The 14,010-nt window shown below is 39.2% G+C and overlaps 1 protein-coding gene across 1 annotated transcript in view; it reads right to left on the minus strand.

Moving 5' to 3' along the window:
• The window catches only part of LOC143880440 (putative LRR receptor-like serine/threonine-protein kinase At1g67720), a 45,341-nt gene extending 32,181 nt beyond the window's left edge, over positions 1 to 13,160 (minus strand). Inside the window, exon 1 of the mRNA XM_077383456.1 lies at positions 12,971 to 13,160. Coding sequence (XP_077239571.1) covers positions 12,971 to 13,040 — 70 coding nt within the window. The 5' untranslated portion in view covers positions 13,041 to 13,160. The remainder of the gene's footprint in view (positions 1 to 12,970) is intronic.
• Between the last annotated feature and the right edge of the window lie 850 nt (positions 13,161 to 14,010).

Below are 14,010 nucleotides of genomic sequence, written 5' to 3' on the forward strand. Positions count from 1 at the left end.
TGTCATAAAATTGATTCAACATGGTACCATATGATATGACAGATCTTAATCTGAAGACAATTATAGTGATAATTTCCCAATTTTAGGTGTTCGGTGCGTATTTAGAAGATATGGGTTTAAAAACTGAAAATTAGAGACCGAGGCTTTTAAAAAGTTTGTGGAGATCTCTAGCTGTGGGATCTGTCTGTTCAATAGTTGTGTGTCAGTGGATCACTTTTGAAGGAGAATCAAACAAAAGTGGTCTTCCTTCGATCCATTGAGAATTGAGGCGAATGGGTCACGTTTGAAAGGGAATTGATCTCACTTAGATCTGTTGAGAATTAAGGAGAGCTATGTTAAATTTCTTGAAGCATATTTATAACCCTGTGTGCACATTTTTGCACACATATTTATATCTATTGTTTTTTAGGAGCAGAAAAAATGGCAAATAGGACCTGGAAGAAACATAGAGATGATAGGTCCACATTTATAACGCCAAGATACTTGTCTAGGCCCAACAAATCGTGTCTGACACTATGATGTCAATACTCCTACCAGATACTTAACTCGTCTTGATTAAAATAATTATCATCACTCAAAAAAATTTCTCTCTTCGAATTAACGATCGTGCCTTTTGCTTGTTAGTGTCACATATCTGCAATTATAATTTTGAATACACGGGTGCTATAGATAATATTTTACGTTTGTTATTAATTTCATCTTGTAAGCTAATCTAATCAAGTTTTATGGTATTTGATTTATATTCATGTGCCTTATCTCATGGTATGGGACCCCATATCAATATATTTGTCCTAAATTTTGGAACGTGTTGAGTCATGTTTGTTGGAAAATTTGTTGAGGGTACTGTTGATTATAGAAAACAGAAACTTGTTGCTTCAAGGCGTGATATCACTTTCCTTAAGACAAGATTCGCCCCCACTAGTAGTGTGCAAAGGGGATCCGCGAATTGCCTCCAAGATACAATGAAGCCTAGTAGGGAAGCCCTACTAATGTTTGATGACGCGTAGCACTAGCGGAATCAAACCCGAAATGCCCTTCCGAAATTTCAAGCCTTAGAGAAATCTCTAGATTCTGTTTCTGCAGAAAAACAGTATCTAGAACAGTAAACAAAAGGAAAACAGTATGTAGAAATACTTGGGATTTTTGTAGGAGTGTAGAAGAGAGTGTAAAATCAGTCAGAATTGCCAATTCGATTTCTATATGAAATAAGAAGTTTGCACATTTTTTATAGACCATCTGATGTCTTTTCAGTGTGAAAAACACCTCTACAGGGCACCTTTCCAGAATGTTTGAAATCTGACCGTTAGATCGCACCCATTGATATTGAATGGTCCTGATCGATTCTAGAGGTGACTGTTGGTTTGAGTAAATCCTCTCTCCAACCCAGTCATCGTTAGATCAACCATCTATGGTGTGGATCGCACCCCCTTGGCACATGACCGTTGGGGGAAGGGACACAACCCATTTGATCACACCCTTTGACCGTTGGAGTCATGGGCCCGTTGGGCCGACCGTTAGGCCCGAACCGAAGCCCAACCCAACTGAACCATTCGGCTTGATGGGCCTGCGAACCATTTGACCGGTCCACCTTCATCTTGATCCAACGGTGCAGATCAAATCTGGAAAAATTAAAGGCTCCAATCGCTCCTCGCGACGTTGCGTACGTGCGAAGTGCAAAGTGCGCCTAAAAAAGCGCCAATAAAGCGCCACTATGCGCCCTATAGCCCATTGCCCACGCCGCGCGCGCGCGTGCGCGTGCGCGTGTGCGAACGGTGCGTTGCACCGTCCCGCGGGTCCAACCATGGGTTCAACCCAATGTGCAATCAACAAGAGTTAGAAAAGATAGTGCTTTATAAGCCCTTCTCTTTCTTTTCTCTCATCCGATGTGGAACTATCTTTTCAACTACACTTCTACATCCTTTTGTAAAAGCAAATATTTCCAAGAAAACATTTTCTTTTTCCCAAACGCTTTTGATAAAACATTTTCCAAAACACTAAAACATGTAATATACATGATTTTGAAAATGCAAAATCACTAACAATCCCCCACCATTTTCAAAATCAAAGAAAATTTTCTCATCAGGCTTGGAAATCTTATGCATAGATGAAGGTATCTCTCGATTTGAACCTTCACTTAGTGAGGACATATCAAAGTTAACCAGAATTGCATAGTAGACGTATCTTTGAACTAGCTATTCTATTTGGTTAACCGGATACGTCTCACACACAAGATTTCACCTCTTTGGGCAATTTCTAAAACCGACACATGTACTGGCCTTGTGTCTATATCTTGGTTTCATGAGCGCTCTAGAGACTAGCCAGGTCTCATAGGAAGCGGCACCACTTCCACACTCACATAGGTAGGCTTATCAAGAGTGCCCCTGTAACTAAAACACTCCAACACTATGTTATAAGCCTATTAAGAGTTTAAATACTCAGCCTTCTCCTTTTAAACATTACAGGTACCAAGCACTTTACCTTGGGATGGCAAATAATACAGATTATAGTGCTTGCAATCACTCCATATGATGTACTTGGACTCATTGAACTCAAGACTTGATGTTTATTCAAGTGTTGAGTTGATGTTCCATCATTGGTGACTATTGGTTAATGGCTTTAACCCCATCCCTAATGATGTTTTACACACCAGATCTCTTGCAAGAGCTTTAGTGAATGGATCGGCCAAGTTTTGGCTCGATCTCACAAAATCAATAGTTACTACTCCATTAGTAAGTAACTCTCTTATAGCACTATGTCTAAGTCCTATATGTCTGGACTTACCATTATAAACATGATTATATGCCCTTGATAGTGTGGCCTGACTATCACAATGGACATAGATCGATGGCATTGGTTTAGACCATAACGGAATTTCCAATAACAAATTCCGAAGCCATTCCGCCTCTTTACAGCATGCTGCCAGAGCTATAAACTCTGCTTCCATAGTTGAAGTTGTTATGCATGTCTGTTTCTTAGAGGCCCAGGAGACTGCTCCCCCACCAAGGGTGAAAATCCACCCACTGGTTGATAAATGGTCTATACGCTCAGTTATCCAACTAGCATCAGAGTATCCTTCTATTACAGTTGGATACCCACTATAACATAAACCATAGTCTATAGTTTTCTTTAAATATTTTAAAACTCTATAGACTGCATTCCAATGAGAAAAACTAGGATTACTGGTAAACCTACTAAGTTTACCTACAGCATATGCTATGTCTGGCCTAGTACAAGTCATAGCATACATAAGACTACCAATTACACTAGCATACCCTAGTTGAGAGATAGTCCTGCCAGTATTAAGATACAACTTTATATTTGGGTCAAAAGGTGTTGAAATGGGTGAACATTCAAAATGGTTAAACTTTTTAAGAACTTTCTCAATATAATGTGATTGTGTTAGAATAAGACCATTGTCCTGTCTTATGATTCTAATACCCAAAATCACATCAGCTTCACCCATATCTTTCATATCAAAGTTTTGAGAAAGATATGATTTAGTACTTTGAATGCTTGCAATATCGGTACCAAAAATTAACATGTCATCAACATATAAACAAATAACAACACCTTTGCCGCCCTTAAATTTACTGTATATACATTTATCCGACTCATGTATCTTATAACCATTTGACACTAAGACTTTATCAAATCTTTCATGCCATTGTTTAGGGGCTTGCTTAAGCCCATACAAAGATTTGATAAGCTTACATACTTTATGCTCTTGGCCTGGCAGAATAAATCCCTCAGGTTGTTCCATATACACTTCTTCATCAAGTTCACCATTTAAGAATGCGGTTTTAACATCCATCTGGTGAATGTGAAGTTTGTATATGGAAGCAATGGCAATCAACACTCTAATGGTAGAAATCCTAGCAACAGGTGCATATGTGTCAAAGTAATCAATACCGGGTTTTTGAGTAAACCCTTTGGCAACTAACCTTGCCTTAAACTTTTCTATGGTCCCATCTACATTGATCTTCTTCTTGAAGATCCATTTACATCCTATAGGTTTAGACCCAGGTGGTAGATCAACCAAAATCCAAGTTTTATTACCCATGATAGAATCCATTTCGTCATTAATTGCTTCTTTCCAAAAAGCAACATCTTGTGACTTTATGGCTTCTCCATAGGTTTGAGGGTCACTTTCTATGCTTAAGTTTAACAAGACAGAACCTTGGAGTTTTTCCCTTGTCCCTTCTACCAGGTAGGTTACAAAGTCAGGGCCAAAACTCCTATCCCTTCTATCTCTTGAACTTCTTCTTATTTTACTAGGTTGTACACTAGGTTCACCAACTTCTGTTTGTGATTCTAAAGGATGATCTACAGAAGTTGTAGGTTCAATTTCTTTAGGAATTGCAGTGAACCTATTTTCATAGAAAAAGGCATCTCTAGATTCAATTATGGTATTGACATCTATAAAATCATTGGGTTCTATAACTAAGAACCTATAGGCCTTACTGTGACTAGCATATCCCAAAAAGATACACTCAATACCCTTTTCACCTAATTTCCTTAACTTAGGTTTAGGGACTTCAACTATAGATCTACAACCCCAAACTTTAAGGTAACTTAAGTTTGGTTTCCTTTTCTTCCACAATTCATAAGGGGTTATATCAGATTTCTTACTTGGTACCCTATTCAAAATGTGACAAGCTGTAAGTAAGGCTTCACCCCAAAAACTTTTATTTAAACCAGAATTAACAAGCATAGCATTAATCATTTCAGTAAGTGTCCTATTCTTCCTTTCTGCTACACCATTTTGTTGTGGTGTATAAGGGGCAGAAGTTTCATGGACTATGCCTACTGATTCACAGAAATGAGGAAAGTGATATTCACCACCTCTATCTGATCTGAGACATTTAATGCTTGTTATACATTGGTTTTCTACTTCAGTTTTATAAATCTTAAATTTTTCTAAAACCTCATCTTTATGACTAAGTAGATAAACATAACACTACTTAGAATAATCATCAATAAATGTAACAAAGTACTTTTTACCTCCCTTTGTGGGAACACTATGAATGTCACATACATCACTATGAATTAAATCTAACAAGTTAGAAGTTCTATCTACTTTAGGAAATGACTTCGTGATTATCTTGGTTTGCATGCATGTTTTACATCTATCTACTAAGTCATTTTCATATTTAGGAATTAAGGTTAACTTAACCATATCATTCATTTTCCTAGTATTTACATGTCCTAAACGATTATGCCATAAAGATAAAGAAGAATCCAAAACATAAGCAAAGACATTCACTTTATTGATATTAAGTTTGAACATCCCTTCATACATATATCCCTTCCCAACAAAGGTACCCCCCTTAGAAAGAATGAACTTGTCAGATTCAAATACAAGTTTGAAGCCATTCTTGTTGAGAATGCTTCCAGACACTAAGTTCTTTCTAACTTCTGGTACATGGTAGACACCGGTTAGAGTGAGTCGCTTGCCGGATGTGAACTCAAGTTCCACCTTGCCCTTCCCTTTGACTTCTGCTGTCGACGAATTTCCCATGTATAACACGCTTCCATCTTCAACTGTTTCATAAGTTGAAAACAGGCTCCTGTCTTTACAGACATGCATCGTCGCACCAGAGTCAATCCACCAATCATTGCCATCTTCAAGCATATTTGCCTCTGAAATCATGGCGACAAACTTTTCTTTGTCTGTTGGTGCACCCGACTTCTTATCCTTAAGAAGTCGGCACTCACTCTTGTAATGGCCTGGTTTGCCACAGTTGAAACAAGCACCCTTTCTTTTCTTATTCTTATTAGTATTCTTTTCAGGGTGTTTGTTTCTCTTCCAATTGCCTTTTCTTTGTTGGTTCGAATTCTTGACATTTTCCACCAAATGGATCTTAGAGGATACAGTTTCATTTTCTTTCTTGTCTCTGATTCTTGACTCTTCCTCAATCCTGAGGCATTGAGCCAAGTCTTCAATAGACATTTCCTCTTTCTTGTGTTTTAGACTTTTTCTAAAGTCTTTCCAATTTGGTGGAAGTTTGTCAATAATTGACGGGACAATGAAGGAATCATCAAGAAGGATGCCTTGCAAATGTATTTGATTAATTACATGTTGTATTTCATGTAATTGATCAATAACAGACTTATCATCTACCATTTTAAAATTTAAAAATTGACTCACAGTGAATTTCTTGCTACTGGCATCTTCCGCCAAGTATTTGGCTTCAAGTGCGTTCCAGATTTCACTTGCTGATCCCATGCCTTGATATATGTCAAATAGTATATCTGACATAGCATTTAGGATGTGCCCTTTGCAAATGTAGTCATCCTGTTCCCACTTCATCCTTGCACGAGCCTCCGCCAAAGTTTCATTTTCATTTGCTGACGGCTTTAGAGTAGTGAGAACATGGACCACTTTGAGTGATGTCAAAATGAAGTGCAACTTCTTCTGCCAGCGCTTGAAATTTCCTTTGTCGAAACGTTCGAGTTTGACAAAGTCTTGGGTCATTTGACGAACTGAATAAAGTGCCATTGAAACAACAGTAGAAATTCTTGTCTTAAGATTGTTGGAAAATTTGTTGAGGGTACTGTTGATTATAGAAAACAGAAACTTGTTGCTTCAAGGCGTGATATCACTTTCCTTAAGACAAGATTCGCCCCCACTAGTAGTGTGCAAAGGGGATCCGCGAATTGCCTCCAAGATACAATGAAGCCTAGTAGGGAAGCCCTACTAATGTTTGATGACGCGTAGCACTAGCGGAATCAAACCCGAAATGCCCTTCCGAAATTTCAAGCCTTAGAGAAATCTCTAGATTCTGTTTCTGCAGAAAAACAGTATCTAGAACAGTAAACAAAAGGAAAACAGTATGTAGAAATACTTGGGATTTTTGTAGGAGTGTAGAAGAGAGTGTAAAATCAGTCAGAATTGCCAATTCGATTTCTATATGAAATAAGAAGTTTGCACATTTTTTATAGACCATCTGATGTCTTTTCAGTGTGAAAAACACCTCTACAGGGCACCTTTCCAGAATGTTTGAAATCTGACCGTTAGATCGCACCCATTGATATTGAATGGTCCTGATCGATTCTAGAGGTGACTGTTGGTTTGAGTAAATCCTCTCTCCAACCCAGTCATCGTTAGATCAACCATCTATGGTGTGGATCGCACCCCCTTGGCACATGACCGTTGGGGGAAGGGACACAACCCATTTGATCACACCCTTTGACCGTTGGAGTCATGGGCCCGTTGGGCCGACCGTTAGGCCCGAACCGAAGCCCAACCCAACTGAACCATTCGGCTTGATGGGCCTGCGAACCATTTGACCGGTCCACCTTCATCTTGATCCAACGGTGCAGATCAAATCTGGAAAAATTAAAGGCTCCAATCGCTCCTCGCGACGTTGCGTACGTGCGAAGTGCAAAGTGCGCCTAAAAAAGCGCCAATAAAGCGCCACTATGCGCCCTATAGCCCATTGCCCACGCCGCGCGCGCGCGTGCGCGTGCGCGTGTGCGAACGGTGCGTTGCACCGTCCCGCGGGTCCAACCATGGGTTCAACCCAATGTGCAATCAACAAGAGTTAGAAAAGGTAGTGCTTTATAAGCCCTTCTCTTTCTTTTCTCTCATCCGATGTGGAACTATCTTTTCAACTACACTTCTACATCCTTTTGTAAAAGCAAATATTTCCAAGAAAACATTTTCTTTTTCCCAAACGCTTTTGATAAAACATTTTCCAAAACACTAAAACATGTAATATACATGATTTTGAAAATGCAAAATCACTAACAATGTTTCCACTCCTGTTTCAGGATCCATGAGTATGAGAGTATCAAGGTCCATATGCAAAAAAAGAAGAAGAAGAAGAAGAAGAAGAAGAAGGAGCGAGAGAGAGAGAGGGAAGGCTCCACAATCTTCAGAAGAGACTTCAAACTACCAATCATTCAGATAGAAAAATGCTCGAAACTCCAAAAAAATCTTCTTTCTACTTCTATAAAGACAACCATGAAAGAAAACACTATGTAAGTAACTAGATCTTAGCTTTCCAATATGTGTCACTCAAAGAACTACAACTCCAAAGAAACAAATTCCCTAAATAAATCCAACTCTTACAAGAACCAGTTGATGAGGAACAACGTTTGATATTTCGGTTTCGGTTTCGGCCTCAGCCGAAACCGAAATTTCGGTGGAAATTACGGTGTAAATTTTAAAATTTCAGTTTCAGTCCCGGCCGAAATCCGAAATTTCAGAGAAAATTTCGGTACGTCGGCCGAAATTTAAAACCATGATGCGGTGATGGCAAAGGATAGAGAGGACATTGAAGAGGAGATAGTGAGTTTCTATTAAAAAAAAGTTTATTGTAAGAAGTTAGAAGTGTCTTTTGTTCCAATGATAATAACAAAGCCCGGGTCCATTTCATTAGTAGTCAGATCTTGTATCTGTCTACAGAGCCATCAACTTTATGTTTGATTGTGAATACCCACGCATCTTCTCCCCACTGCTCTCTTCCCATTAGGTAAAGTAATCATCTCACGTGTCATTTTGTTCAAAGCCTTCATCTCATCCATCATTGCCTCTTTCCACCTTGGGTGAGAGATATCCTATCAAACAGTCTCGAAGACAAGGACACAAATGAACAAAAGGTGAGGGGAAGAGATGAATATGAAACGAAATTATAAATAGGATGCTAAGTGCAACTAATAGTACCATTGCAAAACAGCAATAGGAAGATTATGGTTGTCATAGGAATCGGTGAGAGGAGCATCAAGTGTAGTAGTACAAGGAATAACAGGAGAAGGAACTGACAAAAGATCAAGAATATAACTCTCTTCAACACCACTACTCTCCTTCTTAAGAGAATCATGTGAAGAAAAGGAGTAGGCTCAAAGAACGTGACATCCTTCGTAACAAAATACATACCAGTAATGGGATAATAATACTTGCACCATATTTGTGTGAGAGAATAACCTAGATAAACACTATTAACCGAGGCACAAAGAAGGACAATGAACAAAAACTCTGCAAGACATAAAAGGCAAGGTTTTAAATTTTGGCCGAAAAATTCGGATTTCAGTAGGGACCGAAATTTTGAAATTTCAGTTTAAATTTCAGCTGAAATGACTGAAATTTCGGATTAAAATTTTGGTTTCGGCGGCCGAAACCGAAATCAAAATGGAAATTTCAATCCTCGATAAAAGGTGATATGGGGTTCTGAAAACCAAGACACAGGAGGGTATGTGGTTGAGAAGATAAACGGCTGTAAGAAGCGCATCTGCTCAGAACTTATTTGTTACATACATCCCCAAAAATAATCTACGTGACTTCGAAAAGGTCGACCCATTGGAACAAGGTCAGCCCTTTGGAACAAGGTCAACCCATTGGGGTCATGACTACCGTCACTTGTCTTCCGCAACAAGTGACGGTAGTCACGGCTCTACAATCATATACTACCTACAATCCTTAAAAAAGAGATCAACATTGCATGTTTTATAACCTGATTCTCCATTGTTTCCTCATCTGATAGCCATGTTCAATAAATCCACATGTTTTGTTCATAAAGTTTATTCCCATAAGGATAAACATTACAGGGTGGTCAGAGGTGTTCTCAAATAAGGTTTGTTTCGTCATCTAGGAGAAGTTGTGGGTCAACAATGTAACTTATCATGAGAAAAACACATCTCATTACTTGGAAGAGTCTTCATTTAAAGTCACCACTCTCTCCAAGGATAGACTAGGAGTGAGGATGAGAGCTGTATTGCTCTTGAGGATAGTCTTGTTTTCATTCCTTTTGGCTCTGTAAATCCAAATTCATGTGAAAAAACGACAACTTCATGCATAATCAAGATTGAGGGACATGTATAAGTTTTCAGAAGGGGTCGGATTTAGAGTATACTCTGGAGACATGATTAGATTCTCGATTGATAAGTGGTGTTCACCCTCCCCTTTTAAGGATTCATTCCCTGAGCTTTTCTATTTGGCCTCTTCTAAAGAGCCATTGGTTAAGGACTACTTCAAGTGCAATGACAACAGGGTGATTTGGAATCCTATCTTCATCTTCAGACGAAACTTCTTTGATTGGGAACTTGATCTGGTTGGATGCCTTTTGCAGACTTTGGAAGGTTGCTATATCTAACTATCTAGATCAAACAAAAGGGTTTGGATCTGAAACTCGGCTGGAGAATTCTCCATTAAATCACTCTAAATTAATCTTGTTCCTCGCCCTGTTCCCTCCAAAGTAGCTAAAGTATGAGGCATCCAAGCTCCTCCTTGGATATGTGCTTTTGGTTGGGCTGCAGCTTTGGAAAGAATTCAAACTGTTGACTTCTTGAGAATCTGTAAGATGTTGATAGTGGATCATTGTGCCTTTGTATTGAGGAGAGGGAATCAGTAGATCATCTCTTTTTGCATTGCAAATTGGCTAGAGGAGTTTGGAGAAGTGTCCTTTCAAGATTTGGGATTTCTTAGGTCTTCCTTGAGAAGCTCATTGACCGGCTAGACGGATAGTCTGTGGTCCCTTGGAAGGAAAAAGGGGAGATTCTTTGGAATGTATCCCTTCTAGCTACCGTATGGGTTTTGTGGAAGGAGCGCAATGCAAGGGTGTTTAAAGGCTTCTCTAAGGAAGTGCTATTCATCTCCGCTAAGGTCACGGCTCTTACTATATCATGGGTGAGGAGTTTACCTAGCTTCCAGTTTGTGTCGGCCTATGACCTTTGGTATGGGTAGAAGGAGATTCATAATGACATTGTTCGGGTGCCTAAGATCGTTCAAGCATGGGTTCCCCCTATGAGCGGCAATCTAAAGCTCGACGGGTCTAGTTTGGGGAATTCTGGGCCGTCTGGCATTGGGGAGTCCTTAGGGATAAGCAGGGCTTTGTGATTTAGGCATTTTCTGGTCCTATTGGAAAAGTCTGATACTAATGAAGCCAAAATGCGAGCGGTGCATCAGGATATCAAGCTTCTTGCCAATACAAACCTTAATAATGTGGTGATTGAAGGGGACTCTCTTAATGTAATTAGATGGCTTAGTGGGTCTCATTCGTTTCCCTGGAGATTCGCCGCTTCTTTGATGAGATGTTGGATAGATTGAATGGCGCAGCGGTTTCTTTCCTTCATGTTCAACGCTCAGCTAATGATGTTGCTGAAGAGATGGTTATTTTTCTTGTCTGTAAACATTTTCTTCAGCAACATCATTAGCTGAGCGTTGAACATGAAGGAAAGAAACCGCTGCGCCATTCAATCTATCCAACATCTCATCAAAGAAGCGGCGAATCTCCAGGGAAACGAATGAGACCCACTAAGCCATCTAATTACATTAAGAGAGTCCCCTTCAATCACCACATTATTAAGGTTTGTATTGGCAAGAAGCTTGATATCCTGATGCACCGCTCGCATTTTGGCTTCATTAGTATCAGACTTTTCCAATAGGACCAGAAAATGCCCAAATCACAGAGCCCTGCTCATCCCTAAGGACTCCCCGACGACCCAGAATTCCCCAAACTAGACCCGTCGAGCTTTAGATTGCCGCTCATAGGGGGAACCCATGCTTGAACGATCTTAGGCGCCCGAACAATGTCATTATGAATCTCCTTCTACCCATACCAAAGGTCATAGGCCGACACAAACTGGAAGCTAGGTAAACTCCTCACCCATGATATAGTAAGAACCGTGACCTTGGTGGAGATGAATAGCACTCCCTTAGAGAAGCCTTTAAACACCCTTGCATTGTGCTCCTTCCACAAAACCCATATGGTAGCTAGAAGGAATACATTCCAAAGAATCTCCCCTTTTTCCTTCCAAGGGACCACAGACTATCCGTCTAGCCGGTCAATGAGCTTCTCAAGGAAGACCTAAGAAATCCCAAATCTTGAAAGGACACTTCTCCAAACTCCTCTAGCCAATTTGCAATGCAAAAAGAGATGATCTACTGATTCCCTCTCCTCAATACAAAGGCACAATGATCCACTATCAACATCTTACAAATTCTCAAGAAGTCAACAGTTTGAATTCTTTCCAAAGCTGATCACTCTTTCTGTTTTTTACATGTACAAAATGTGTGACTCTTATTTATGGTCAAGTGGGTTTTATTGTAAAGGGATGGGTTAGAGGCAAGGTTCTATGTCCTCTCGTAATTTTTTTTCATATTAATAAAATTTGAGGTGCACACCCCCACCCCCCCCCCCCCCCCCCCCCAAAAAAAAAAAAAAAAAAAAAAAAAAAACACACACACACACACACACACCAAGAGATAAATTCCGGGTGAAAAAAATGTAGAAAATGTGCACTATTCACATTATAAATGAGAGGACAATAAGGAGAACAAAAATTTTCAGAGATTTAACCACTCAATTTCTTAGAATATTTGCATATTCACTAAAAATTCAAAAAACAAAGTTGGTATTGATTCTGTTTCTTTACATAAAAAAAAATGCGTAAAAATCACATTTCAAATGAGAGAACAACAAGAGGAACACAAATTTTCAGAGATTTAATCACTCAATTTCTTAGAACTTTTGCATATTCACTAAAAAAATGCAAAAATTAGGTTAGTATTGTTCTTCCTATCATATATTTGTTACATTTTAATTTGAATTAATAAAATGCGCAATATTCACATTACAAATGATAGGAGGACAAGCAGCACCCAAATTTTCTAGACATTAATCACTCAGAATCTAAAACATCTCTTTCATATTCACCAAAAATGAAAACATCTAAGGTGGCAAACTTTGATGTGTACTAAAAACAATGGAATTGAAGTTGAATTACAGAACCCACTTGAGAATTTACCCATTAGATCCATTTCTATATATATAACTTATTTAAACTAATTAAAGAACAACATCAAAGAGCAAGAACAACAACATGGGTATCCAACAAATCATACATGCTCATAAACCTTTACATTTGTAAGATGGTAAAAGCTTAAACCATAAGAAAAAAAAGGGTTGTGGAATAAAAGGCAAAGAAAGGAAAATGCAGATAGAAAGTGGTAGGGGGATTTTAAGCTTACCAGGCATCTGAGCGTTTGAGGGGAGGAAGAGATATGGAAAGAAGAGTAAGAAGAAGAGAAGAATCGCCATTTTACACTGTGAGAGAGAGAGAGAGAGAGAGTGAGTGATCAGAGCAGAGAAACTTAAGGAGGAAGAATAGAGGGGGCGAAAGTGGGAAAAAAAGTGTCTGCTTTATTTCTTTTGTTGAGGAAAGTGGGAAAGGTCAGTAAGTAGTGGTCGAATAAGTTCGAATAAGACTGGCAGATAGTGCTTTTGAAGACACATGGCAGCGGGAGTGTGGGACCCACCCTCTGAGTTCTAGGACCCACCTCTCTTTGAAACTTTCTGACTTTCTGTGATGTCGTTTCTCTCTATTTAAGGACGATTAATTGTTGTAAAGACGATTGATTAGGGGAGGTGATATCAGCAAAAGCATTCTTTAATCATTGCACACTGGCAGCTTGTCTTTTCCTTTTTAATTTGTTCGTTTGAGCTCTTTAGGCAATAAACGACAAGATGGGTTAGTGCAATTGTAAAAATATGGTTCGGCTGATATCAATTCCATTAATTATGATATTTTTTTGTGAGATCAAATGACTCTTAATTGCACACGTGGAATATTTTCATGGCGACTGCGACTGTTGATCTGATGGATTATTGTAGGGTGACCAGGTGGGTCCAAGTTCGATGCTGAATGGTGATCTGATTGGCAAGATTGAAGAGTGTAAAAATCATCGGCCGAGTCCGTTTGGTTGCCGGAATTTTTTTGGTTCTTGGGATTTTTGTGGAACAAAAGACTTGCTGGGAGATTGGTGGGAAAAAAAAACTCCTAGAAGTATCCCGGTAAAATAAAAATCCTATGTTTGGTTGAGCGGACTATGGTGAGAAAATTGTTTGGTTGCTTGAACTGTTGGGAAGAAAAAAAACTCTTCAGCGCAAGCTTATTTTTGGTTTTTGGGATTATTTTGGTTCCTAGGAGTATTTCTTCCTTCCTAAGGTTTCGTGCGGGGTTATTTTGGTTCGTAGGATTATTTTGGACCCACCAACCAAACGTGGGTGC

Source organism: Tasmannia lanceolata, unplaced genomic scaffold (genome assembly GCF_043159265.1).
Source record: "Tasmannia lanceolata isolate RefF3 unplaced genomic scaffold, GAP_Taslan_0.1 ptg000006l, whole genome shotgun sequence".
Classification (NCBI taxonomy): Eukaryota; Viridiplantae; Streptophyta; class Magnoliopsida; order Canellales; family Winteraceae; genus Tasmannia; species Tasmannia lanceolata.